Genomic DNA, 27,291 nt, shown 5'->3' on the forward strand with positions numbered 1-27,291 from the left:
CCTCCAAGGCACCAAGGAACCTCCCACACATTCATCAAACCAGCCAACTCTTCTCAAAGTGTCTTTCTCTCCCCATCCTCATTCGAACCATATACCCCCCCAAAAGCCCACTCCTTGTTATCCTCCACATTTTGAAAAGAGCAAGCCAAGGAAAAATGCCCCACACACTCCTCCTTACACTCCACCACCATCCTATCCCACATCAATAACATCCCCCCCGACAAGCCATTCAACCCTTTAAACTTCCATCCCACATGTTGGCCTCCCCAAAGACTATGAACCACCTCTCTGGAAATAACCTCCATCTTTGTCTCAATCAAACACACTACATCTACTTTCCACTCTTTCAATAAACCCCTAATACGCAACCTTTTTTTGAGGGCATTCAACCCTCTCACATTCCATGCTACTATGTTAAGCTTCATGATCCACCAACGTGCCCCTCTCACAATCCTTGAGCTCCTTTAATCTTGTTGGGGCTGGAACATAGGCAGAGATGCCTCCCAAATCAGCATCACCCTGAATCCTAGAAGCTTCAATAGAGTTGAACAGCAACTCCAACTCCTCTTTCTTCCCTTCATCTGTAATACCAATTTTAGGGCAGAATTTGAGGCAATTATTAACTACCCAACTGGAAGACATCAATCCTGGCCCTAAATCCTCAAACCCAACAGAATCTGAGATACTTTCCTCTTCCAAACTAGAGCTAGTCCCGAAAGGCTCCATAGCCGGCATACACTCCACTCCTTTTTTTCCCTCAAGAAACTGCGGACTCGTACTGCTTGCCTCCCCCCGACAAAATTCCTGCGAACAGCTCCCCTCTACCATCCTTTTATTCCGACTAGAGGGTATCTCTACCAGGAACTGATCAGTACCCTTACCCGTACCTGCCCCCCCATCTCTTGTCTCCACAAAACACATCGGCAGGCTCTGGGTATTTTCCGGCCGGAATTGCGTTTCCGGCACCCTCTGGGCTGAAACCAGCTTCGACCCCAGTCTCCCTTTCCCCTGCCCACACGTCGCAATACATTCCCCAGCTTCTCCGGCACCCTCTGGACAGATTCCGTTCTCCACCGAACATATCGGCGAGCTCTGGGCATTTTCCAGCAAAACTTGCGTCTCCAGCACCCTCTGGGTTGATTCCGGCCTCAACCCCAGAACTCCTTTCCCCTGCCCAGAAGCCGCAATTGTGCCTACCGACACATCATCCCATGTTTTCTGCCCAAAATGCCTTCTCCTATAAGTCAACAAACCCTTTCCCTTTCCGGTAGACTGAACCTTCGCCGGAAAGGTGGAGACTCTGTTGCTTGAGTTCTCACCGACCATAAACCCATCGCCATCCCGAGCAGAAGTGCCGACAAACTCTGTGAGTATACCCCTTTCCGCTGATCCAGCCCTTCCACCCACAGGTAGAAACTTCTCGGCCAGCAACGACGAGTTCTCCGGTTGTACCACGTGAGGTCTGAGCTCCAACGATTTATTCTCAGCCTCCTCCCTAAGTGCCACCTCAGCTGAGAGACATAAATTCGGTCCAACTCTACTGAAGCAGCCCACGCCTGAGCCCAGCAGTCCTTTGGGCTTAAAAACTACTCTTTTTTTCACCTTCATCTTGCTGTTGGGCTTTGAGCTCAGCCCACACTTTCCCTTTTCTTTCCAAACTGAACTTTCCTGGCCTATATCTTTCTTATCTCCCTGCCCAAGCCCACTGCCCTCCAACTGCTTGAATACTCTATCAAGTTTAAGCAATCCCACGTCACATTCTCGTTTCAGACAACTCAAAGTCTCCCTAACGTTGAGGAGCTCGAGATGTACAGCAGAGTAGGTCTGCCCAGCATGGTTCACCACTCCCTCCCGTCCCTTCAAGTGCCCAGAAACTGACGTCGACACCTTCTGCCCTGCCGGCAAAGAATTGCGACTCACTGGAGCTCCTATCGGCGCTCCCATGCATCCTCCATTCTTCACGCTGTGCCTACCAAACCCTACCGGACCTGTATCAGACCTCGCCGGCAAGGGCAGCTTCGTCGAACCCACCCCAGAAACACCAAAGGCCGACGTCGAACCTTGGGTCTCCGACAGAAACACCCCTTTGCTGCCATAAACTTGAGCTTGCTGTTTCCTGTGCTCAGAGTGGTCTTTCTGCCTCCTAGTCACTCTGTTCTTCGGTTCTTGGAAAGAATTGCAGCAATCCTTGGTTGACTTTAATGACATTTTCAGTGTTTCCGCATAGCTCCTTCTTTCCTTCACCTCATTATCTCTCTTGTCTTCCCTTAACACTCGTTGCTCACTTACACCTTGAGAGTCACAGAGAGACGAGTTTGCCACTCGCATTTCCTCGACGAAACGATCCCACCCAAACCCACGCATTCCTTCAGGGATGATGATTGAGCCGCACCTCCTTCTTCCATCAAATTCCTCCACTGTCAGAAAACATTCATGCCTGTTTGAACATTTCTGAGCTATTATTCTAGGATACCCAGCTCTAGACTGATCCCAAAAAACTTATGAATTGTCCACAGCCACCAGCGCCTCTCCTATTCTCACCATCCATGCTAATTCGTCCTTTTTCATGAAAATGGACCTCTTGAATCTTTTACTCCTCTCTAAAATCCTTACCCCAGCTGCCCCCACCTTAATCAAAACCTCAAACTCCTTGGACTCCATTGACCACCTCCTCGAACCAGCCATGATACAGCCTAACACTAGCACAAACCAGCTCTCACGTGCCGACACAGGCGAGAGAGAGAAGAGAGAGAAGAGAGAAACAAAAAACCATTCCCCTCTTCTACAAGTAAACACATTCTTATGAATAAGAAGCTTGTGTAGGCATAAGACACATACAGTGTTGTCAAGAGTTGACAGACACAGTTTAAGAGGCCACACTCTTAAACTATGTAAATTGTTATGATACTAGTTTATGAAAAAAGCCTCGAGTATCGGTTGATAACCTTCAAATATTGAACATGAGTTTTCACGGGAATGATAAGTGTTGTCTATGTTATTATAGTCTCTTTTTTTTAACAAAAAAAAAAAAAAAAAAAAAAATCTAATTTAATAGATAAAATTGATCAAAGAATAGCCAAACCATCTAATTAACAATCCTTGCAGGCCTTTTCATCGTTCTTCTCTGGTTGTTGATTAACTATACTTGTTTTACATCATATAAGTTCATAAAATCAAATAGCATAATAGAATGAAAAATAAAATTTGCATAATTCAATATCCAAATCTAATCCAAACAAATAAACGAAACGATTCCAAGCTTCATTGCAGTTATTTCAGTTTGTTAAGATGAACAATTAGAAAACAGGTATCAAAAGATACCATCAACAAATACAAAGATCTCACAGAGCTTTCTAATCCTTCACAATCTGTACTTGGTCCCAATTCAACCCATTTAAATATTCTAAAAACAACTTACAAAAAAAGCTGATAATGATCCAAAACTCCTGCATTATAGAACAACAAGTTCGGTGGATGATTTGCAAATACATTAATTCCAAGAAAGGCAGCCTCCAACATCTTTTTCATTGTCACCGCAATTCCCCCTATGAAATGCAACACAAAGCAATGAATTAGAAATATAGTTTATAACTTACAAAAACGAAAAAGAAAAGAAGAAATATAGTTTATAGTTTATGTATTCACACCAACAGAAATAAACAGAATTAGGTTGCGAAGTTTCGTGACACTAGCACACGGCCTACACCATGGAAAGCTCAAAAGCATTCCGAACATGTCCTCCTCTTCAAAGAGAGGACTCTTAGGTATAAAAATCAAAACAAACCATACTAACAAAACGCAATCCCTGCTCAGCCAAAACAGGAAAGCTAAAAACAAAAACAAAAAAACATCCAAAATTCAGAGAGAACGACTTGTCCATGGAGCTCAGCAAAATTCAGAGCTCACACACATCAAGCCCAGCAAATGAGCCTAGAAAAAGTTTCAACAAATATACCCATTCTCGACCAACAACCAAAAATCAAAGGAACCAAAATTTAACAACCTATTCGGTGAAGCAAAACCAAACCAGGGAGCAAAGAAATCCCCCCACCTAGCCCACTCAGCCATGGCAGAAAGAAGACCCAAAAGTTTTTTCCCCCATGCCCAACTGGTGCTCAACCAAAAAGTAAAGGAAAAATCAAACCAAGACTAATTGAAATTTCATACCCATTTTCGATTTAGGAAACAACCCAAAGAAAACCCATTCATTCCTTAAGAGCAAATCAAATGAATGATCAAAACAAAACCCACAGAAAATCAACCAAATTCACTTCAGCCACCAATTTTCATCCATTTAAACAAAGCATGAGAAGAAGAAAACTTCAACAATTAAAAGAGGAAATAAGCTCGCCTAGCAGGTCATCAAGAACAACTACAAATGGAGAAGCAGCTGGCAGAGGAGGCGCATGAGTGGTGGCCTTAGGAGGGGTGTGAGGGGCTGTCCATGGAGCTGCTGAAGGCCGGCATGGCATGCACAGAGGACGACTTGTCACCATCGTTGTGGGAGTCACGCGAGGAGCTCTGTACTTCAGGGACCCATGCGACATGATTAGCTGCCTCACTGTTATCTGGTCAATGAAGACACAGTTGCAAAAGCTGGGATTTTTTTTCCAGCTTGATGCAAGGAAGAAGAAGTGTCCTTTGTTTTGAAATTTGAACGCCCGGCCTTTTTTGTTTTGAAATTTGAACAGGTTTGGCCTCTCAATAAGATAGTAGACAGCTGACCTGTTTTGCACCCTTAGAAAGAACAGCCAAGATTTTGAAATTTGAGAATCAAATTTCAAAAGAATTCAAGATCCAAATCCCAACATTTCCCCCAAAAGAGCGGAAAATAGAAATATACCTTGATGTTTAGAAAACCAAATAGCACTTCAAAGCACAAAATGTTTACATTTTATGTTCTACTTTTCAATAGCAAAATGAACCTTTACATGAAACCTGATTATGGAGGTCGAACTTAAATCCAGGCCACAACACAGAATAGAGATAGGTTATTTTGATGGAGCTTTTTCTTTGCCAAGATGGAGGTATTTGGCTAGGTTTTCTCTCTGTGTCCTCCCCACTGGATCAACTTGCTTACAACACAGTTCTCCATATCCCAGGTCATGATGACCAGACAAAGCAACATCTTGAAGTAAATTATCCCCACAGTCAATCATAATATTGTGTAGTAAACAACATACCAAGATAATGCTTGGCAATTTCTGCTTATCAGGTCTCCACATAACCTTGTGAAGGATTCTCCAACTACCCTTTACCTGTGAGAATGCCCTCATTGCAAGCAACCTTGCAGCCTCGTGCATTGAATTGAAAGTGGGCATGAAAGTTGAGAGACCATTACTTTCATAAGGTGTTATGAGCCATGGGAGAAGAGGGTAGCCGACCCCACCAACTATAAATTCTCCAATCTCCTCTCCTCCAGATAAACTTCTAACATTTCCATTCAAACGCTCCCCAGCCTCGCAGAGTTTGAAAAATCCAGTACACTTCAATAGCCTGGAAACTGTCATGCCCCCAGGCCAACCTGTAACAATATCAAGAAATCTCATTTCATGGTCAACAATTCCCTGCAAGAGCATACTGTAATTATTTTCTCGGTCACACCAATCATCTGAGGTCTGTACAGCCGGCAGGGTCATGATGATGTGTGTTGCATCAATGGCTCCACAACAATTAAGCAATCCAAAGGATGCTTCAAATTTGGATTTTATTTCCTCCATTCTATTGAAATCAGGCCACTTGAGATGATGCTTAGCACGCTCTTCCAGTGCTTCGATAAACCTCCAAGTTACTTGAGAAACTGTAGACTGGCCAACCCCAAATGCAGCTCCAACTGAGACCTGGGACTCACCGGATGCCAACCTTCTCAAGGCAATCGCAACCTGTTTCTCAACACTAAGAAGCCTTCCCTCAATGTTGATAAGCCCTGATGGTGGCCTCGATATAAGATCTTCTCTTACAAGAGAACAGATGTAGCTGAAAGTCTTCTTTGAAACCCTGAAATAATACTTAAAAGCTTCTGCTTCATCGTTGGGTACTGAACAACCTGTAAGTTTAGTTACATAAAAGAGAATAATTAGAAATTTCAGTTCCCATTACGAGCAACCAGCTAATAACTAAGTACACATCTACAAATATATGAACAAAATTCATTAAGAAAAAACAATGACATCACAACAATCAATTACCATGGATTTTATAACTTGCAGATTTAAATCCAAACTACTTATTTTCTTATCAAGTCTAATTCTGCCTGGATTTCAAACTCTATAGGCAACTTAGAAACCCAAATTCATCATTCTATTTCAAATTACTAGTCAATGCCACTATTTTAAGCTTTATTTACAAACAGATACAGTTGCTACACTTTCAGATTGACTCTAGAATTTGACCTAAATTCTACCCTTTTGGTTTCTGGCAGCTTGGACTGCAAGTATACTTATTTTTCAGAATTTTCTAAAGACACACACACAGATAGAGGCTACACTTTCAAATTCACTCTTTACCTCATTGGTTTCTGGCAGCTTGGATTACACACACACTGGCTACACTTTCAGATACACTCACTGACACACACACACACACACACACAACCCAGTGGTTACACTTTCAGATTCACTCACACACACACTGGCTGCACTTTCAGATACACTCACTGACACACACACACACACACAACCCAGTGGCTACACTTTCAGATTCACTCACTCACACACACACACACACAGTGGCTACACTTTCAGATACACTCAACACACACACACACAGTGGCTACACACAACACACACACACACACTGGCTACACACAACACACACACAGATAGTGGCTACACTTTCAGATACAATCGAGAATACTATAAAACCATAAAATCAGCTTAACTTAAAAGGAGACTATTGCAAAGTCATAATTTTGAACTCCAATAACAAATTCAATTGCATGGGTTTTTGCACAACAAACATAATCAAATACAGAAACCCCAGTAATAGTATAATCCTGACCAAAAACACAATCAGGAAAAAGATAAAAACTTACCCCAAAATATGAATGCCCATGAGTTTAATTTCCTATAAACACAGTGATCATAAGGAAATAAAGGGCGAGTGAGAGAGCAAAATGAAACCTGGGGTCGAAGAATTCTTGTGCCAGAAAGTGTCCCACCAGTCAGACTCAATGGCTTTGGGTTCTACAGAAACCACAATGCTTATGCTTTTGGGTTTCTTCAATTTTTTCAGCTCCCTTTTGCTTTTCTTGGATTTCTTGTGAGGTGCCATGGAGCATAAGAAGATTTGCCCACCTTTTGGACAGTGAAAATTCTGCACCAATGTGGTCTGTCAGAAAGTGGAGTGATGAAAAGAGAAGATGGTTAGTTCAGAAGGTATTTTCAGGCGAGAAAGTGAGGGAAAATGAAGCTTGTTAAGGTTTAAAGTTCCCTTTGATCACTGTCTGTTTGGGGTTTAAAGTGTTTAGTAATTAGCCATAAATTAGTAGAAAAGAAAAAGCTCAAAATTTTGGCCAGTAAGAAAAAGTGGGCATGCATTATATTTCTGCAAGGAATGGATAAAATGGTTACAAGAAAAATAAAGGGGAAACTTCACTTTGACCCCCTGAACTTCCACTCGATTTTACAAACCCCCTTGAACTTCCAAATATCTCATTTTGGATCCTTGAACTTTCAATTACTCTCAATGTGGACCTCTCCGTCAGATTTTAAACGTTACATGACGTTTATACCCTTGACTTTTGTATAAAATTCCAACTTCCAAAACGTTTTTTTATTTTTTTAAAAAATGAAAATCAAGGACATTTTGGTCTTTTTTTGTATTTTTAACGGCTAAGGGTTCTAATTGAGAGTAATTGAAAGTTCAGGGGCCCAAAATGAGAGATTTGGAAGTTCAGGAGGGGTTTGTAAAATCGGGTGGAAGTTCAAGAGGCCAAAGTGAAGTTTCCCCAAAAATAAACATAAAGATATCAATAAAAGGCACTATGTCCAAATATGACAGCATTATAGCCACAAACAGCCATATAAATACTCATACAACCAGATTAGTGCATTACAAATATCATGACATTACAAAAAGACGGCACTTAGCTACTGTTAGACTAAATGTCCTCCCTATGCTTTATCAGTTGTCCACCTTAAGACAGTATGAAATGTAAAAAAAAGGAGGAAAAAAACAGCAAAGGAGTTTTGACCACATGAATAAGATCTGAATGGGCTCACTCTTGTGACTAAGCATAATAAAGCATTTCATAAATGAAAAGGAGAAACTAAATAAAATGAGAAAAAGCAACACTGACCATGTAATGAAACAAAATCAAGTAATTGACTGGATAGTTGTGTGAAAGAGCACATGGAGTCTTGATTAAAAAATAAAAAGAAGCATAATCACTGCTGTTTACTATATAATGAATTTACTATAAATTCTTTCTTCTTTTTTTTCATACATTCACAAAATACAAAAATGACGCATAACAATGCAATAGCACTCATCAGGATTCCAAGATTTCTAATTTAACCTTAATTTGTGTCTAATTAATCCTGTATGTGGCATGTGGGCTGCACTTCAATATTTAAAAGATTTCTAATAGTATCTTCCATTTCATTCCAAAGGAATTTGATCCATAAGTAGGAACTTCATGCAAACAAATTTCACTGTGTTTTTGTGCACCCGAAGACCATGAAACTGAGGTAATAAGGTAGTATATAAGACATGCATACATTAACCAATTTCACTGTCACCGAGCTGTTGGAAAAATGGGCTAGCAGTGTTGTCTCCTTCACTAACCTTATCAAATTTAACCATGGATTTTCAAGCTGAAGACACCCAATATTAGATGGCTATAAACATTTCAAATTCCTCATTTCTTATATTGGTTATTTCATATGCAAAAGTGTTGTGAGTGCACTTGTGAGTCAAGTTGAGTCCCACATTAAGAAAATATAAAAGAAAATAGTACTTAATATACCTAAGTGGACCTTAGCCCATTAGCTTAGGCTTTGGTGCTAGAGTTGTGTTCAACTATGTATATTAATGTACTCTTGGTAAAAATTTCATAACCGCTTTATCTCCCAAAAAAAATAAATGGATTTGAGGACGGGATCTCAATTGCTCGACACAAAAAAAAAAAAAAAAAAAAAAACACGAAGAAATAACTTTATGCAACTACCTTTACTTTGTTTCCTTTTCGAATATGAAACAAATGTAATGAAATTAATAATCTAAACATCTGCTGCATATGCTCTACTGGGCATAAACCCGGAAAAAAAACCCCACGATCAAGGCAGATAAACCACAGTGAAAGCACATTACACACAAATGCCAGATAGAAACGCAGCGGATTAAAGTCAGCACTAAGAAAGGTTCAAGTTATATGTTGGCATATAACTGAGAAAGAAAGCAAACAAGAAGCAGCAACTGTAATAGATTGAGCAGCAGAAAAAATTAGTAGATCCAACACATCTGGATTTACAGATCGATCAGAAGGAAAAGAAGAAAAATTACTCCAAAGGGCTTTCCTCTTTGAATGACAATTTTCACCGTAAAGAAAGGTTGACAAAATCTTCAACACACTCGAACCGTAAAATATGTACAGAAAGTCATTGAATTCCAACCTGAAAATTAAAAACCCTGAAAGACCCACTAATCAAAACCCCAAAATCCATAGAAAAGGAGCAGATTTTGTGAAATGGAAGGGCACCTGTGGGGATCGTAGGCAGTGGCTAGTGCTACTTGTGTCAGTGTGTGTATATTCTAATCATTGCCACAAATTCAGCACAAATTCTCGCAGGTTCAGCCTACCCAAAAACCTACAATACCGAAACACATAGCCAATTTCTTCCCAAATCACGATCTACCCATAAACTTACACAACTGAAACGCATAGCAAATTTCTTCCCGAATCATGATCTACCCATAAACCCACACAACCGAAATGCTTAGCATTGCGTATATATCGAAGAAAAAACAAAACACGCCCACAAGACCACACAGACACGCATGAAATTCTGGGCCACATCAAGAAATGAAGAGAATGTAAAAGTGAAGCCAACCTTGCGATAGGTGGAGCCGTCCTGTTCGACGGTCCAGCCAGCCTCGGCGCCGGCCTTCAAGACCTCGTCTGCAACGGCGAAAATGGAGAGAGAGAGAGAGAGAGAGAGAAATGGAGAGTTTTATTGGAGTGCGTGAGGGAGTATATGGTGAAAGGTCAAATAAAAGCAAAAACTGCAGCGGCGCCCGAAATGGAGAGTTTTATTGGAGTGCGTGAGGGAGTATATGGTGAAAGTTCAAATAAAAGCAAAAACTGCAGCGGCGCCGGCCGAGGGAGGCGCTTGCCGTAGATGGAGGCTATGAGCGGCTGAGCAGAGAGGAAGGGTCGTTCTGAAACTTGGGAGGCCATGAGAGGTAGATTCGCTGTGGCATTTCTTCAAACAAAAAAAAGGAAAGAAAATTCAAAATTATGTGTAATTGGAAAAAATATGTTTGTAAAGGTAATTATAGTTTTTTAGTTATCAAGGAATTGGCTACAAGAGGCAATCTTACACTCACTTTAAACAACTCTACATTTTGAGTTATTAGTTAGATTAATGCTATAAGTTTTCTTATAGTCATTTTATAGTCATCCTAAATGTGATGTGACTTTTAAAATTACCGTTGAATTTAAAATGTAATTTATTGACTTTTAATTAATCTATTGGTGATTTTAAAAATCATATCACATTTGTGATGACTCTAGGAAGACAATTACTCTACGAGAACACTAGAAAGACTTATTACATTAATAATTAATGTAGTGGTTATTATTGAAGTGTTGAGAAAGTACGAAGAATATCCTCTCCATTTTATTTTAAATTGATAATACTCGGTTAGTGTATTTTAGAGGGATAAAATTGTTCAAAAATTTTTAAGGTAAATATCTAATAAATCACTGGGTCAACACGTGAAAACAAAAAAACTCCGTTAACTTTTTTCTTTTTGAATTTTTACTCTCTAGATCAATCGAAAAGACATTATAAGTCCTTTTGTTACATTTTCTTCAAAATGTCTAACGTCCGTTATCAAATCTCAAAACTCACAGTTTTGCCACATTAGCTTTTTTTCACCTTACTTTAAAATATTAATTTAATTTAAAAATTAAACTAAAATAAAATAAAATTTGAAGGAGTGGCCAACTGGGGTTGCCACCACTGGCCACCCCCAAACCAACCATGCAGCCACCCACAAGGGTTAGGAGTAGCTTTCCGGCCACCCCCGAAGGTGTTAAGAGTGGTCACGAGCCCCCCCCAACCCTTTAAAGGTAGCTTTTCGGCCACCCACGAGCCATCACGTTGGGTGGATTTGGGGTGGCTTTTCGGCCACCCATGAGCCATCTTGTTGGGTGGTTTGGGGTGGAGGGTTAGGGATGGGCTGTGGGCCACCACAACACTCGTGGCCACCCCGTTGGACAGTTTGGGGTGACCGCAAAGCTACGCATGGGTATTAGGGTGGCCGTAATTGGGGGTGGCCAGGGGTGGCCAGGGGTGGCAGACAACTGGCCACCCCTTCAAAATTTTATAGTGAGGTGAAAAAAAGCTGATGGGGTAAAATGGTTAGTTTTGAGATTTAATAACAGACGTTAAACATTTTGAAGAAAATGCAACGGAATGACTTATGACATCTTTTCGATTGACCTAGGGAGTAAAAATTCAAATTAAAAAAAAAAAAAGTTGGAGAGAGTTTTTTGTTTTCACGCATTGACTCAGGGATTTATTAGATATTTACCCAAAATTTTACTCATCTAAAAAAACATTAACCGAGTACTATCAATTTCATTTGAAATAGAGAGGATTCTATTATGAGAAAGTAATGATGTATGGTGTGAAGATATATATATATATATATATATATATATATATATATATATATATATATATATATATATATTGTGATGTTATGATTAAGTAGTGGTTATTGTTATTGTTGTTATAGAAAATGTGTAATAACTCTTTGAGTCAACCCTCCAAAATTTAAAACTCTTTAAGTTTTTTTTTTTTTTTTTTTTTTTTTTTCAAAAATTTACTTCTTGGGTTAATTGAAATGACAATAAAATTCAGGCTATCAAAATTTTTTAACAGCCGTTAAGGCCAATCAAAATGCATCGTTTTACCTGATTAAAATATTAATTTTGTATTAATTTAATTAAAAAAGTTAAATCTAAAAAAAAAATTAAAAATTAAAAATTACAACCACCCCTAACCACCACCCAACCCCTATGGGGTCGCTGCAAGCCACCCCAGACCACTCATGCGGCCACCCCAAACCCCCTGGGGTTGGGGTTGGGTAATTTTTTAAATTAAATTAATACAAAATTAATATTTTAATAAGGTAAAATTGTGCATTTTGATTGGCCCTAATGGCTGTTAACAAATTTTGACGACAAAAATTTTATTGTCATTTCAATTGACCCAAGGACTAAATTTTTGAAAAAAAAAAAACTTAGAAAGTTTTAAATTTTGAAGAATTGACTAAGAGATTTATTATACATTTTTCCTTCTCGTTAAAAGAGAAATTAGTTTTTTTTTTTTTTAATGGAGAAATGTAATGTAAAAGTCGTCATTTTTATGTGCATGGATGGTTGGTATTTGGTAATTATAGTATAGAGTTGATGAAGTGATTGGGTAAATGATTTGGAAATTTCTAAACCTTATTAAAAAAATATATATATATTTTTAAATGATTTGGCAATTTATAATCATTGTCCCCGTAAACCTATTGGTAATTGAACCTTCAAATGTGTGACAATCTTGGCTACTCCTTTGAATAACGCCAATAAGAGCACTCTTTGCAACCTCGTCAAATTTATTTTTTTGGTTATTTTAGTGAGTTAATTTAATCAAAATAGCTTAAATGTATACTTTTCAGCCTTACCACTTTAACAAAAAAAAAAAAAAAAAAAAAAGCAGTGAGGTGAACAATGCTCACCAAACTTAAAATATACTATTTAATATTTATTCACCTATTCATTAAACAAATATATTCTCTCTCTTCCTTACTGCTTTTCATTTATCTTTTTTTTTTTTTTACTTTTTCTTTCCCTTTTCTCTTAGCCTCTCTCCCTTCTTTTTTATTTTCTCTCCCTCTTCAATGAAATCAAAGTATATATTATGCCATATAATTGCATTAAATATTATTACTGTTGAATGATATTAAAGACAAAAAATTTCTTTTTTTTTAAAAAAAATAAATAAATAAAATTTCAGAATTGATATGGGAGTGTATATAAGCCGACATTACTAACAATTCAAAATCAATCATGAAAAACATTATATTTCTTCCAATAGAAATTAAAACTAAGAAAGTGAAGGAAATATTACAATTTTTTAAAAATATTACCGTTAGAATAAGACAAATATTCTTAAAATAGACCATTAACAAACATTCAAAAATATAAAAGTTAAAGAATGAATAAACAAATCTTTAAAAATAATATTTAAATGAAATAGTGAAAATTAATTGTTAAAGTAGTGAGACTGCTGTGTGTACTCTAAAAAAGTGAGTTATTAAAATAATTAAAAATATATTTTCAATTATTTTGGTAAAGCTGCTATGAATGCTTTAAATCAATTAGCTCTTGAGGCTGCCATAGATTTTTGACTAATGCTGTGCATATTTATTTTTATATACTTTTAAGTAATTTTTAAAATTATTGTCAATTTAAAATTCAATAAAAATTGATCCCAAATATAATATTCTAGGGTTGTTTTGATTCTTGAAAGTTAAGGTGTGTGGAAATGAATGTAGAGAAATGGTAGCTTCTCCCATCAGTCTCTTAACAAAATTGTCGCATCAGTCATAGAAGTAAATGCTTGTTCATTGGTTGCCCACAATCTTGATCTTATGATTCTTATCCAACGGTCAGCATGAGGGAGGCACACAGCCAAGAAAAAAATACAGTAAGGACAAAGGAGAGCCAATAAAAAAGAGAACCCAATACCCACGTAAGTCCAAGAAGTAACAAAGACAGCTTTTTGTCCACTTCGGTATTACAACTGTACAGCCTTGATTATCTCAAGGCTGTGCTGACCACAGATCCTCCTATTCAGAAGATTCTGGATCAAAGAATTGGAGCACAAAAATCCATTTTCTTTTTTCTTTTTTCCTGTTATTATTAGGTGCCACTCAAAAAACCAAGTTGTGAGTCTTTGGATTTTGATGGATAAGTTTATGGTGGTGTAACATAGGCACAAAAAAAGAGAAATTGGTTCCTGAAACTTGTTTTCTGAACTGGGTTTCTTATAGGTATGGTGGTTGAGCTTTGCTTGATGGCTTCTCATGGGTACCCTTCCGGGCTTGTTTTGCACCAAGAGCAAGGTAGAGTCCTCAAGGTATGGCACAAGTCCATTCTAACTTGATTATTTGATTTTGTTGGGTTTGTTTGATTTTGGTTGCCGCCATGTTAAGTCTTTGATACTTGTTTTATTGTGTTTGTGTTAGGAATTGGATGATCAGCCTGCTTACTGTTTGATTTTAATGGGTTTGGTGACCTGGGTTGTGGAAATACGTTTTAATTTTTAGTGGGTTTTATTGGGATTCATGTTTTAAAGATAGTTTGTTTTGTTTCATGTATGTGCTAATCCAGCTTGGTTTATTGAGCTTATGTTTCAGGTGGGTTTTATTGGGTTCACATCTTGTAGCGTTTAGGTTGTGGATCTATGCGATAGTTCTACCGGTTTTGATGGGATTCTGATTGGGTTTTCCTTTATTTGTTTAGATTGCTGATTGGCATTCACCTATTTGAGAAAAATTACAGGTCAAATTGTTTGCTTATAATTTGAATTTTAGTTCTTTGCGGTATCGGCGATGCTGATGCATTTCTGATGATAATTCTAATTTGGTTCAAGTTCATGTTTTAGTGACTTAGGTATAAATTCAAGTCAATTTATTGTTAACGTGTTTTAACACAATTGGATAATAAATTACTTTGTTATGGCTTAATTATGTAGTAGCTTGTGTTGAACTGTCAATTCACATGGTCAAATGATAATTGAGGTGATTATTAGCTGGTTTGATGATTTAAGAACTCTATTTCGCATGTAATTCACTTATTTAGTGCTAACATGAAGACTGAGCTTTTCTCCCTTTCTTATGTGAAGTTGTGAACTGTGCTAATGAATTCTGCCGTTCCTGAAATTGAGTTTCCTTTTGTTTAATGCCTGACTCTGTCATTTGGTTGTAACTCTAAATTTGGCTTTTTTGGGTAGTTCTTCATATCTCTATTCAGTTTTTTGAAGTTTGAGATTGTGACTTCTAATTAGATTGCTATTCTGTATTGTTACATTAATTTGTGTTCATTTTGACTTTCATGTTTTCAGTTGATGAAATCTTCTAAAGCACTTTCAACAGGACATTAGTTTTGTGTCATTGGCCTCCTATGTGTTTTTGTATCTTAATTTAATAGCCTCCAGTATAGCTTTCAAAGGTTTTGTTACTGTTAGTAATGTTTTGCTTGTTATTGCAATTGGATTGCTACACCTTAGGATTGATAAAAATTTGAGCATCTAGTTCCTACTTTTATTGTTGCTCAATTCTGTTGTTTGCTTGATTGGATTGACAAGTTTGCTTTTCACTGCCTGCGTCTATACTATGGCATGTCCCATGATTAGTTGTTTCCTTTGAAAACTGATTTCTTTTAAATATTGTTCAATGCAGGATTCTCAACATCTTTTGCCAAGTTCTGGAGCTGGACATGAGATAATAAGCTCAAGATCACTTACTTTGAGGCCACATCAGTATGAGGAGCCGTGGAAACCCATAAGTGGGTTGTCCAAGTCTAGTCAGTTTGTCCAGCTTGACTCGACTGTTAAAAAGCCTGTTCTCATTGACGTGCAAGGTTTGCCAATCATTTTTTGGATGCTATGGTTGTTTGAAGATCATTTCCCTTTAGTGATTGAGGTCATTATTACTAATCATTTAATAAAGGGATGTCTGAAGATATATGAAATGAAATTAGTAAATCGTGCTTTGTGTTGCTGTTGATTTATTTTTGACTCTATTCATCTCATTTTTTAGTTGTAGCATGTAAAAAAAAATGTTTGGTGGACCTCTCGTTCCATTGGATATTGAAGGAAGGCTAATTTCATCCAAGAGAAACAATGAAAAGAATTTTTTTTGCAAACTGTGTGGCCATTCACATGAAGCTGTGGAGTCATACTAGTTTCAGTTTATCCTTTAAAGCAGACCTAGTTTGCTATCATTCCCTTTTCTGTTTTTGCAAACATATGCTGTCATTGGCACCTGTACCCAAAAAGAAAAAAAGAAAAAGAAAAAGAAAACTCTACATGGGTAGCATTCAGCAAACATCTTTTTCTATTTTATATTGGACTAATTGCCTTTTGAGGAATGCTATTTTGCAATCTTGCCCCTCGTGAAGAACTTCCTATTGTAAGAAATGCTGTCAAATGCAACCCTATAGATTTAGTTGTTTATAAATGTACCCTGGGCTTTTGATGACATCTCAATTTTGTTTGTTAAATTGTTTTTTCCTTGGCCATATTGAGTAGAATATTGGGCTCTTGTATATGGAGTGTGTCTATGTTTGCATTTTTTTTGTCTGTGCATGTGTGAGAATAAGCACAAGCAGAGCAAGGCAATAAATCCAGTGATTAAAAATAAAAAAGTAAAAAAATTAGTATTAATCAAAAGATGGGTCTGAATTGTTAAATGATATCCTTTATAATGGTAGGGCAATGGATAAAAGGCTGAAGGAAACTATGATTGGAGGTGGGGGCATAGCTGGTGACATGGTTTTTTAGCACTTTGTTTGTCTCTTGGTAGGATGACATGTAGAATGATTCACTGCTAATTACTCTTTGCTTTTCTCCATATTTGCTCTGTGCTGAAGTAATCTTATTTGCCTCAATTTTTTGAATGCAGATGATAACCCAGACTCAATACTGTTTAGCTTTGGCATTGCTGAGCAATGCACAAAACATGAAAAAATCTTGAATTTCCTCAAGTCCGGACCAAGTGAAGCAGAGAGAAGTGAACTAGATATGTCTTTGCTATCTGACTTGTTGGGGCTACAAGCATTGACAACTAATGTGTATCAACAGCCGTTTGCTCCTTCTCTTATTTATCCTAGTTGCAGACTTTATGCCCAGAAGCCTCGCCTGGACTTTGTGGGAGATTTGGCCCGTAGTTCAAACGTTATGGTTCACCCTGATGGTCGGGTCGTATTCAAGGGTACTGAGGTGGAGGTGAAAGATCTACTTTCAGTTGTTTCTGAGTTTTACTTATCAGGAAACTCACCTAAGTGGAGAAAGCCGTCTATGTTGGTCCCACATTATAGTAGGTATGGGTGTCTAGACCTGTTTTGTTTTCAACCAGAATTATATGCAAGTTGATTTTACACACGTATAATTTATGTGCATCTGGAGTTTTATGTTTAAATTTTTGTGGAGGGTTGTCTCAGTCCTTCTATCAAATTTTTTATTTTTTATTTTTTATAAGGTATCAAAAGTCATTTTATATGAGCGTTCTTTTAACATTTTACTTGATCTCATGACTATTTTCAGTTAGCTTAGCATATGGTATTAACTAATTAATTTGGTTTCTCAAATCTGCTGTGCACCTCTTGATTCGATATATTTCATATAATGACATTTATCAAATCTATTTTTGTTTTTTTGTTTTTTTTTTTTTAATAAAAAAAACCCTCACCACTTGGCTTGACTTTCTTAGCACTCTTTATTTTATGTCATTAGGTATTTTTTTTTTTACTCCATTCCATTTTTGCTTGTCTATAGGCCTTTATTAGAGGGTCAAGTTTGTTTTATCTATGGAACTTTGGGCTGACTCTTTAGTATTGCTGAACCATTGACTCATATCAAGTCAATTCAAACTAATAAGTTGGTGAATTTAGAATGATGAGGAACATTTTATACTTTGATTACAATGAGCAGCAGAAATGATGAAAATATCAGCATGAATTGTGTCATGCTTGAACCTATTCTAGTCCGCAACATTGTTCACCGATGTGGAGTGTGAAGTCAGAATTGACCGTTACTTAATTTGCATTGCCAATTCCTTTCCCCTATAAGTTCTGAACTAACTCACATTCTAGTACCCAGAAGAAGTATGCTAGTTCTAGATTACTTGTTTTACTGAATTATATCTTGTTTGAACTCCTTGCTTAAACTGATATTGTTGAATGAATTTATGATGTTGCATTGAAGTTGACAGCAATGGGTTTCCAATATGATTTTGAATTTTTATTTATATTTCAACCATTCCTTATTGTCATTGTTTTTCTTAAAGACCTGATTAGTCATTATATTATGCAGGCTGGACAGCAATGAAGCAGTGGTCAATGTTCATGGGTCTTCTTTGAAGCTTCAAGCAACAACTCTTGCCCCTTTGAAGAGGTATATGACAATGATCTAGTTTCTTTGGCTGAATTGGATCTATTTTCTAAAAAATGTTCTCAAAAGCATGTTTTCAAGAACGAGAACAGTAAAATGTTTTGTGTCATTTTTCGATACCAAAAAATGTGTTTGGAAAGAACTCAAAAATTGTTTTCAGAAAATAAAACACTGAAAACTTAATTGTTTTATGACAATTAGACAAAGTATTTAAAACAGTGATAACCAATAAAAAAATCCTTGGTTATAAGCATTTTGTGCTAAACAGTTTCCGTTTAGCACAAAATGGTTTGAAGGAGTAGATCTCCGTATATTGGTTATGACAGAAATATTCAAACTCACCAGAGCATATTCACTTGGTAAGCTGCAGAATTGGCATAACAATCTAAAACAAAAAAATTGAACAAACTATATTCTGGATCTGATCTTGTGGCCCCATTAAGCACGGTTCAGTGACCACTATATTAGCAATATGAAAAGGACTAGGGCCTTCATATATGACTGATTCCATGGATTAGAATGGTGTTCCTAATCAACATTCCATTGGTTGAGATTTTCGTCTTATTTGAATACCTGACACTGGTGATTCATATTTTATGCATGGATGCATTCATTGCTTTGTTTTTTTGTCAAAGATTACATTTCTCCCAAAAGTAAAATTTTCAGTTGTAATTGAATTTGTTGATGAGCGCACACATGAACTTTCTTCCAGCTGTTTCCATGCTTTAGATGTTTAACACTTTGATTTTGTTGTATGCTGTATGTCACATTCTTAACAGTCCTGAGAAAATAAAGGTCAAACCATCGCCAAAGAAGAAGAATAGTAAGAAAGCAGGCAGAGAGAGGGATATGTACAAGAAGAACTATTTCCATGCATGTGAGAGCCTTCTATCATTAATGGTTAACAAGAAGTGCCATCGAAAAACAGCAGTCCTTTCTCTAAAGAAATCTGGCCCAGAGCTTCCTGAGCTCCTGACCCAATTTTCTGCTGGAATTGCTGGGACCGGCCTTGCCGTACTTTTCTCTGTTGTCACCAAATTGGCTTGCGGGAGGGTACCATTCTGTGCTTCCAGACTGTTTAGCACCGGAGTTGGGTTTGGGCTGGTTTGGCTCTCATGGGCAGTGAATAAACTTCGAGACACCATCATCTATATCAGCAAGAATTCTGGGAAATTGGGTTTGAAGGAAGAGGAGATGGTAAGGAAAGTGGATAAGAGCGTGCATGAGATTTACTTTAGAGCTGCAGCTTTGATGGCTGTAGCGGTGTTGAGGTTTGCATGAGCATCAAGAGAAGAAATGAAATATAATTTCATGGTTTGGAGAAACAGTTTAACAGGGTGGTTGGTGACTGTAATTGTAAATGCCATAGTGAAGTTGGATGATGATCAGGCAGGCTCAAGTTCATTTGGCTTGCTCGAAATGAAACCCAACATTAACCTCTGTTCCACCTCATCACCACTCGGCTTGTTCCTGTAAGTTGATGTGCCACTAATAGGTTATAATTTTAACATTAGGAGGGTTACATTGTTAAGGACTGGAGCAGAACTTGTATAAAATGTACCATACATACAGTTTTGTGCATGCAATTAAGGGGTTTTTTGTATTTTGACTTCTAAGTGATCTCTCTTTTTGGTCTTTTTCTTTTCCCATAGAATCAGTAGACCAAGTCACTAATGTGTTTTGTCCAGTTAACAATGCTACAGTATTAGCCTTTCTGTAGTGGACCTTTTCTGGATATCTCGACCAACTTCTGTGGAGTTGAGTACCCGCAAAACCTCTTCGGAGGCTTTGCTGAAAGTCATATTCACTTTGTTGAAGAAATTTGGGCATTTGATAAAGAATCGTTGATTTTGTTGAAGAAATTTAAACATCTACTGTGCTCATTGCTGTGGACGGATTCCGATCCCACGCAATGAGACAGCGAGAGCTTGCCCAAACCCCGTTGGCTGTGGTCCTTGAGATGATGGAATAGTCAGCAATGCAGCAGGAAGCTTTTGCAGGCTATATGATTTCACTACTACAACCAAGTAGCAGCTTGATCTGCCTGGTGGTTTATGTTACTTCATTAGCGGAACATGCACATCTCTGAATTAGCAACTCTTGGGCAATTATACGGGATCAAAGTTTTCTTTCGTTAAATTGTAGCTACAAATGACTTGTGGTGATGGAAGAAACAGTGGGTAGCAGCCTCTTACAAGCCAGTATCGTTAAACAGATAAAAGTGGATTCCCAAGGCCGATTACTATTTTCCGATCTCCATGGTTTACAATCGCTGGCATAAATGCAACTTTCACTTAAAATGCATATTACTCTTGAATCAACTTGGGCTTGCTTAAATAGACAGCAATGCAAGAGAGCACTAAGCACATCATTCAAGGTGGTGTTACAATTGTAAAGGGCAACATATTCACCACATGGTATCATATACACAGTTAGATTTAACAAAATAAAACTTTACCATAAAGCAATTCCTCCATTTCAATCCTATTCCATCATTCAAAAGGTTAGCAAGAAAACATCTATAAAAAGTCTTAAGGGCTTTTTTTTTTGTTGGGCAGAATCCCATGCCTATAACTCAAAACATATATAATGTTTCAAAAAATATAAGTAATATTTTGGTGGATCCCCATGCCTGCAACACCATAAAAGTCCACAACATCGATTAGCTGATTATTTCTAATAACAAGGACAGAATTATTTCAGTACCGATCAAGATCATTTTGACCAATTGTGCACAGCAAAAAGTAACAACGAAGATCAACTTCCTTTAAATTTACTCAATTTCATACCACTAGAGATCTCTCTCGTAATGCCCTAGAGCAAACATTTCATCAAGTGTGGACTTTGAAAGTAATAACCACATGGCATGTGTATCCAAATCCAAGAGATAACAGTCAGGTCTTTTGTTTTCCTCCAGCAAACGAACAGAATAAAAGCTGAAGAATCAAGCAGCGTGGACTCAGCTCACTAATTTCGAGACTACACCAGCACCAACCGTTCTGCCTCCCTCCCGCAAGGCAAATCTTTGCCCTGTTAGATTGAAAAGAAGAAATAAATAAGGTCTTATTTCCAGTATTTCAGACTCTTTAACTAGGCCACAAGTTTTATGGAATAGGGGCAAAAAATACACCATATCCGGAAATCATAAACTAATGATTTTCAGCAGAACACACATGGTCCTATGCATTAAACGAAGCAAGAAATACAGAAACAGAGTCAAGCAAAACACTAAGTTTTTTACCACTGAGAGAGCATATTTTGCATGCAGCAGACAAATAAAATGCTAATGGATTGTCCATAACCCATATCTGCCATCTACAATATCACATACACTTGCAAATGTAACATACATGCCAAGGCATTAGGCATGTCACACACACACAAACTTCACATGAATACAACAAAAACACAACCATTGGGCTAAAAGACAACCTATATGGAGAGTATAACAAAATTATTTCTGGCATGTAAATGGGAAGGTCTACAAAGGAAAGAAATGACAGAAGTAGTCTACTCAATGACTAGAATTAAAGTAATATACAAGCAACTGATGCAAGCAAATCCAGTGTCTTCAACTAGGTTACCTTTTCACATGGTTGTACATGTTCAAAACTTATGGTGCCTGCCTAATTCATAAATACCCCAGTATGCACACACAAAAAAAAAGTAATGAAAAATTTTGTTTTCTAAGACATCTTACCATGAAATACAATAAATATTAAAGGTACAACACTTTTAGCAGGGTAAAAATTATGCTGCATCTTTACAATGCCTAAAAAAATCATACAAGCAACTCCTTTCGTTAATTAATTTAGACATACCTGGTTCAAGTGGAACAGGTGAAATCAACTCAAAAACTGCAGTCACGTTGTCCCCAGGCATAACCATCTTAACATTTTCAGGCAATTCTACTTTCCCAGTGATATCTGCAGTCCTCAAATAGAATTGAGGCCTGTAATTTGAGAAGAAGGCTGTATGGCGTCCACCTTCATCCTTTGTAAGTACATATATCTCAGCCTCGAACTTCGTGGATGTTTTAATACTATTGGGCTTGGCAATTACCTACAAAATGTAGTTAAGCAATTTCCTATAAAACTCATCTTCACGATACAAATTGCCTACATCCATACAATTTTTAAATTCTTCATGCTTGTCACAGGCACTACTGATCAAAATCTTGTCATGCAGCATACAATTTCAGTTATCTTTAATAATCAAAGCCAATTCACTGAGACTACTCTGTAGAGTATACAACATAAAATTGAAGCAGAATCAAGTAATTAAATTAAGTTTCACAAAATATACCAGGAAATTTCAACGAAGATTTTGGTGACCATAAGCAAAAGTACACTTTGAGATCTAAATAAACTAATTTAAGTAACATATGAGCTCTTCATGATGCTACCAGGTCCAGCACTCATTTTTCTAAAGCTTGATATGTGCTACTTACCTGACCACGCTCAATGTCTTCCCGCTTTAGACCACGTAGAAGAAGACCCACATTGTCACCAGCCTATTAACATTTACAACCCACCATTAGTTTAATCCCAGCTGTGCAAGTAGCTCAAGGTGTAATCAATCACTTACTTGCCCCTGATCCAATATTTTCTTGAACATTTCAACACCAGTGACTGTAGTTTTCACAGGAGCACCCTACATAGAACAGGGAAAGAACCCCAATATTAGAACCAGCCATTCCAAGTATGGATTTTGGCTACAAGATCTGAAGAGGAGCTTCCACCAAAGGTCAAAGCCAATCTAAGCTAAAAGGAGACTGCCCCATCAGTAATGGCAGATTCATTATCAAAATAGAGAGCAAGTAATCAGCTATTTACTGAGAAGGAAATACCCAACGAATTTTCCCAGATATAAGACAACAAAACATGATTCCAGACTTACCTGCCTTAACCCCAAAATCTCAACTTCTTCACCAACTTTAATGGTTCCTTGTTCAACACGGCCAGTGGCAACTGTTCCACGCCCCTTAAACAAACAGAAAATTTTAACACTAATTTGAAGTTCCAGGAAAAAAAAAAAAAAAGAATCTCTGTGCATAGAGTCTAAAGTATACAAGTACCAAAAAAAAAAAGAAAAAAAGAACCCATCCTCATTTTTCAGCACATTACTAACAGCAGTATTGAAAAACAAAAGCTTCCCAGTAAAAAAAGGTTATGTCATAAAACAGTTGAATTGCAAAACGAAGACATTTTAGTAACAATACCTTAGTTACTCACTTTACTATTCCATAGATCTACTGAAATCAATAAACCTCAAAAAATCAATGCGGAGAAAAATATATAGTCCATCACAGCCTTAATACATTCCTCGTGAAGATTCAGAAAGGGACAAAACAAAGACTCATATTGAGAATGAGTAAAGAAATAAAATTCCTTCTTGCTAAAGTGCAATTCCCTTTACCAAAGGAATGCTTAACAATTGATGCTGAACGGTTGCACTTTTACCTGAATTGAGAAGACATCTTCAATAGGCATCAAGAAAGGCTTGTCAAGCTGGCGTACAGGGTCAGGAATGTATTCATCCACAGCATCCATTAGTTTAAGGATAGCCTTTTTGCCTATCTCTTCATTTGTGCCTTGTAAAGCAGACAAAGCTGAACCCCGAATGATAGGGATCTCATCCCCAGGAAACTTGTAGAAGCTAAGAAGCTCTGCCAGATACATAAGCTACGTGAAACACTTGTAGTAGAGTCAAAGGTAACATAAGTGAAAGTACATATATATATATATATATATATATATATATATATATATATATATATATAACAAATTCTCAAAAAGCCAGGCTTACCACGGAGCTCCATCTCCACCAGCTCCAACAACTCAGGATCATCAATAGCGTCAACTTTATTTAGAAAACACACAAGTGATGGCACACCAACCTGCGTGCATGCATTCAAATATCCTTATATACTTCACTCCATTTCTACAAGTTCAAACAACAAGTACGAAGGGTAAAATTTACAAGCCCAAATAGTAGGATATTCACCTGGCGCGCAAGCAGAATATGTTCCTTGGTCTGTGGCATGGGGCCATCAGGGGCAGATACAACAAGAATACCCCCATCCATTTGTGCTGCACCCGTAATCATGTTCTGCAAATCATGAGCGGGTGCATGAGGCCAAAGATGAAGAGATATGCAATTATTTAAACTTCAGATACAACTGACTTGCAGAAATCCTTTAGAAACAAATGAATTTGGTGTATAAGGTATAACAAGTTAATTAGCTACGTTCAAAGTGAAAGTCATCACAGAGATGCGAGTCAAAAATAATGAGAGGTCATATTTGAAGCTAATTGAACTAATGTTTCATTTTCACCTAATTTCTGTTTGCATATTCAAACCAATCTGCGATTTATTTACGTAGTCATAAAGGGATGTTAACATGTCTAAACCAAACACTCATATAAATATATATAAGTTCATGAAACAAGATTAAGCATATGTAGATTCTGATACAATGTACAAAAGTGAATTGGTTTCAGTAAGGGTTAATCTATTTCCTACAACACTTTTATAGATTGTTCAGGTCGTGGTAATGTTGCAAAACTCAAATGGGGTTTGACATACTTCCTTCCTGACGAAATTAAATAAATTGTACAGCTTACCTTCACATAATCTGCATGTCCTGGACAATCTACATGTGCATAATGTCGTTTAGCAGTTTCATACTCCACATGTGCCTGTAAAATATTACTCCTAAGGTAAGCTGAAAAGATATTTTGAGAAGATGAATTTGTTAAACAAGCAAGATCCGAATTTGTAAAAAGAAGCAAGATGGAATGGCATAGCATTATAAGTATCCATGGACAAAACAAGAAAACAGTATCCAACCGTTGCAATAGTAATTCCTCTCTTTTTCTCTTCTGGGGCCTTGTCAATTTCATCGAAGGCAACAGCCTTAGCTTTACCTTCTTCTGCTAGCACCTAGAAAAGCATCACATGAAAATTTCAGAAACTTGGTCAGCCAAGTGTTTTGTTTTTCATACTATACAATTCACTATTGTAGTCCACATATTAGTCACCTAGGAAAAACACCAAGTGACCCAAATAAAAACTGGGAAATACAAATATATTCCACAGACAGATGCAACCAAATTAATAGACAACAACCAAACCTTTGTTATAGCTGCAGTCAGAGTAGTCTTCCCATGATCGACATGCCCAATGGTTCCCACATTCACGTGAGGTTTCCTGTCGGAAAAGAAAATCAAACAAACCACCAATATTAAGAAGGAAACAACACAGGAATTTACACCCTGCATATATGAGCAACATTATAGCTTAAACAACGGAGAATCCAATACACATAATTGATTGCACCAATTTCAAGCCTAATTCAGACTACTACCTAAATTATGAAAAAGTAACTACAATCACCAAAAAAAAAAAAAAAAAATTGCTTTTCTTCTATGCGAAGCCGAAACAGAAAATGATCATCTTTTCAAACTTAGATGAAATCAAGAAACAACAGAAACGTATTAAAATCGCTACTGCTACCAAAACCTAATAACTACTTTTCAGAATGGGAACTTTGTTTATACTACCTCCAAACACGCCCTAAAAATCTCGAAGTCACAACCACATTCAATCACTTAACCACCTTGCTTAATCACCATTTCCACCACCTAGACTTCTCCAGCTTTCCATTACCACTATTCGATCTTAGTCCCATACAAAATTGAACATACATTCATACATATATGCACACACTCACCCACATAGACGCGTACATACATATATACATATCGATGACAAGGGAAATGGATTTACGTTCGGGTGAAGGTGGCCATGGATCTCAGCCACGAGGTGTGAGCGGAAGCTCTGTCATTTCCAGAGATCGAATCGGTGGGAGAGGAGAGAGTGGATCCTCGGCAGCACCAGTAGATTTGGGAGGAGAAAGGGAGGAGGCGCTTGGAGTTAGGGTTTCTGAGAACCACTGAAGCCATTGGGAATCAGAATCAAAGCCCTAGAGCTCAGAAACGCAGAGCTTCATACGCTGAGAGAGGCGAAGAGGGGGTTTAAGGGGAGTCTTTCCGATTCGAGGGTTTTAGCTTTGTGGTGTATTGGGCCGAGTTTAGTTTTTCAAGTCCAAGCCCGGCACAGCCCATCCCATATCCTTCGATGCACTTGGGGTGCATTTGGTATTCGATTTCACACACAGAAAGTACGATTTTAAACCAAATCGCAAAAAATTGATCGTTTGGAATTGCGTTTTTTAAAAATTACGATTTAAAAACCTAAAAAATTTGCGTTTTTAAATTGCATGCAAAGTTGTGTTTTTTTGAAAACGCATAATTTTAAAGGATAAACTGTGATTTTAAATGCCAAATTGCGATTTTGTCAGACAAATAACTGCGTTTTTAAAAATCACATTTCAAATCGTACATCTTAAAATCGCTATTTTAATATTGCACTTTTTGAAATTGCAAACTCAAACCAACCGCTAATATTAATTTTGATCTCTAAAAGTTTTTCAACTGGTCCATGAGATTTAAAAAAATAAAAAATAAAAAATAAATAATAAAATAAAAGAGTAAAATTAATCTAAACCGTTAAAAAAATTATAGCAAAGTTTTCATTAATTTTTTTATAGCACTTAAGTCAAATCCATTTTAATTAGTGGATTACTGTGATAATGCAAATTATAAAGTCAGAGAATTTGAATATTTTCCACCAATTTTTTTTTTCTTCTGTTTTTGAAAAGTTATTTTTCAGGAGAAAAAGAAGAAGAAGATTTTTAGCTATTTTAAAAAATTAATGCTACATCCACAACTTTTTTACAATTTTCTTGAACTCAATTCAATCATAAACATTCGTTTATTTAATTATATAATTACATCATTTTAATTTTTTAATTTTTAATTTTTGGTTT

The 27,291-nt window shown here is 37.1% G+C and overlaps 3 protein-coding genes across 5 annotated transcripts; 1 reads left to right on the plus strand and 2 right to left on the minus strand.

The window, feature by feature from the left end:
• Positions 1 to 4,731: 4,731 nt before the first annotated feature.
• On the minus strand, positions 4,732 to 10,421 carry LOC132171854 (protein ANTAGONIST OF LIKE HETEROCHROMATIN PROTEIN 1). 2 transcript variants are annotated; one of them, XM_059583264.2, is made up of 3 exons: positions 10,053 to 10,421; positions 7,122 to 7,314; positions 4,732 to 6,046 (listed from the first exon to the last, which is right to left on the minus strand). In XM_059583264.2, the coding sequence occupies exons 2-3, from the start codon at positions 7,270 to 7,272 to the stop codon at positions 4,992 to 4,994; spliced, it is 1,206 nt and encodes a 401-aa protein (XP_059439247.2). In that variant the 5' UTR covers positions 7,273 to 7,314; positions 10,053 to 10,421; the 3' UTR covers positions 4,732 to 4,991. The 2 variants fall into 2 exon arrangements, with proteins under 2 accessions (XP_059439247.2, XP_059439249.2); XM_059583266.2 differs by having other exon boundaries at positions 7,122 to 7,329.
• Positions 10,422 to 14,020: 3,599 nt separating this feature from the next.
• On the plus strand, positions 14,021 to 20,001 carry LOC132172326 (uncharacterized). Of its 2 annotated transcripts, XM_059583804.2 has the most exons (6): positions 14,021 to 14,172; positions 14,278 to 14,363; positions 15,688 to 15,868; positions 16,912 to 17,329; positions 18,321 to 18,401; positions 19,178 to 20,001. In XM_059583804.2, the coding sequence occupies exons 2-6, from the start codon at positions 14,280 to 14,282 to the stop codon at positions 19,677 to 19,679; spliced, it is 1,266 nt and encodes a 421-aa protein (XP_059439787.2). In that variant the 5' UTR covers positions 14,021 to 14,172; positions 14,278 to 14,279; the 3' UTR covers positions 19,680 to 20,001. The 2 variants fall into 2 exon arrangements, with proteins under 2 accessions (XP_059439787.2, XP_059439786.2); XM_059583803.2 differs by having other exon boundaries at positions 14,021 to 14,363.
• Positions 20,002 to 21,037: 1,036 nt separating this feature from the next.
• On the minus strand, positions 21,038 to 26,450 carry LOC132172325 (GTP binding Elongation factor Tu family protein). The gene is made up of 12 exons (XM_059583802.2): positions 26,190 to 26,450; positions 25,535 to 25,610; positions 25,251 to 25,343; positions 25,025 to 25,099; positions 24,405 to 24,509; positions 24,207 to 24,297; positions 23,861 to 24,066; positions 23,298 to 23,381; positions 22,986 to 23,051; positions 22,849 to 22,911; positions 22,220 to 22,460; positions 21,038 to 21,428 (listed from the first exon to the last, which is right to left on the minus strand). Exons 1-12 carry the CDS (start codon positions 26,363 to 26,365, stop codon positions 21,358 to 21,360), a joined length of 1,347 nt encoding a protein of 448 aa, XP_059439785.1. The 5' UTR covers positions 26,366 to 26,450; the 3' UTR covers positions 21,038 to 21,357.
• Positions 26,451 to 27,291: the final 841 nt, after the last annotated feature.

The sequence above is a fragment of the Corylus avellana genome, chromosome 1 (genome assembly GCF_965113065.1).
Source record: "Corylus avellana chromosome 1, dhCorAvel1.hap1.2, whole genome shotgun sequence".
Taxonomy (NCBI): domain Eukaryota; kingdom Viridiplantae; phylum Streptophyta; class Magnoliopsida; order Fagales; family Betulaceae; genus Corylus; species Corylus avellana.

What these genes read in the sequence shown, in the direction of transcription:
- LOC132171854 (XM_059583264.2), bottom strand. Translation starts at nt 7,272, where the DNA reads ATGGCACCTCACAAGAAATCCAAGAAAAGCAAAAGGGAGCTGAAAAAA. An exon ending in CAAGAATTCTTCGACCCCAG is followed by an intron (nt 6,047 to 7,121) that starts GTTTCATTTTGC and finishes CTAAACTTACAG; the next exon opens with GTTGTTCAGTACCCAACGAT.
- LOC132172326 (XM_059583803.2), top strand. Translation starts at nt 14,280, where the DNA reads ATGGTGGTTGAGCTTTGCTTGATGGCTTCTCATGGGTACCCTTCCGGG. An exon ending in AGCAAGGTAGAGTCCTCAAG is followed by an intron (nt 14,364 to 15,687) that starts GTATGGCACAAG and finishes TGTTCAATGCAG; the next exon opens with GATTCTCAACATCTTTTGCC. An exon ending in TGTTCTCATTGACGTGCAAG is followed by an intron (nt 15,869 to 16,911) that starts GTTTGCCAATCA and finishes TTTTGAATGCAG; the next exon opens with ATGATAACCCAGACTCAATA.
- LOC132172325 (XM_059583802.2), bottom strand. Translation starts at nt 26,365, where the DNA reads ATGGCTTCAGTGGTTCTCAGAAACCCTAACTCCAAGCGCCTCCTCCCT. An exon ending in GGTGGAGATGGAGCTCCGTG is followed by an intron (nt 24,067 to 24,206) that starts GTAAGCCTGGCT and finishes TGTATCTGGCAG; the next exon opens with AGCTTCTTAGCTTCTACAAG. An exon ending in AAGATGTCTTCTCAATTCAG is followed by an intron (nt 23,382 to 23,860) that starts GTAAAAGTGCAA and finishes TGTTTGTTTAAG; the next exon opens with GGGCGTGGAACAGTTGCCAC.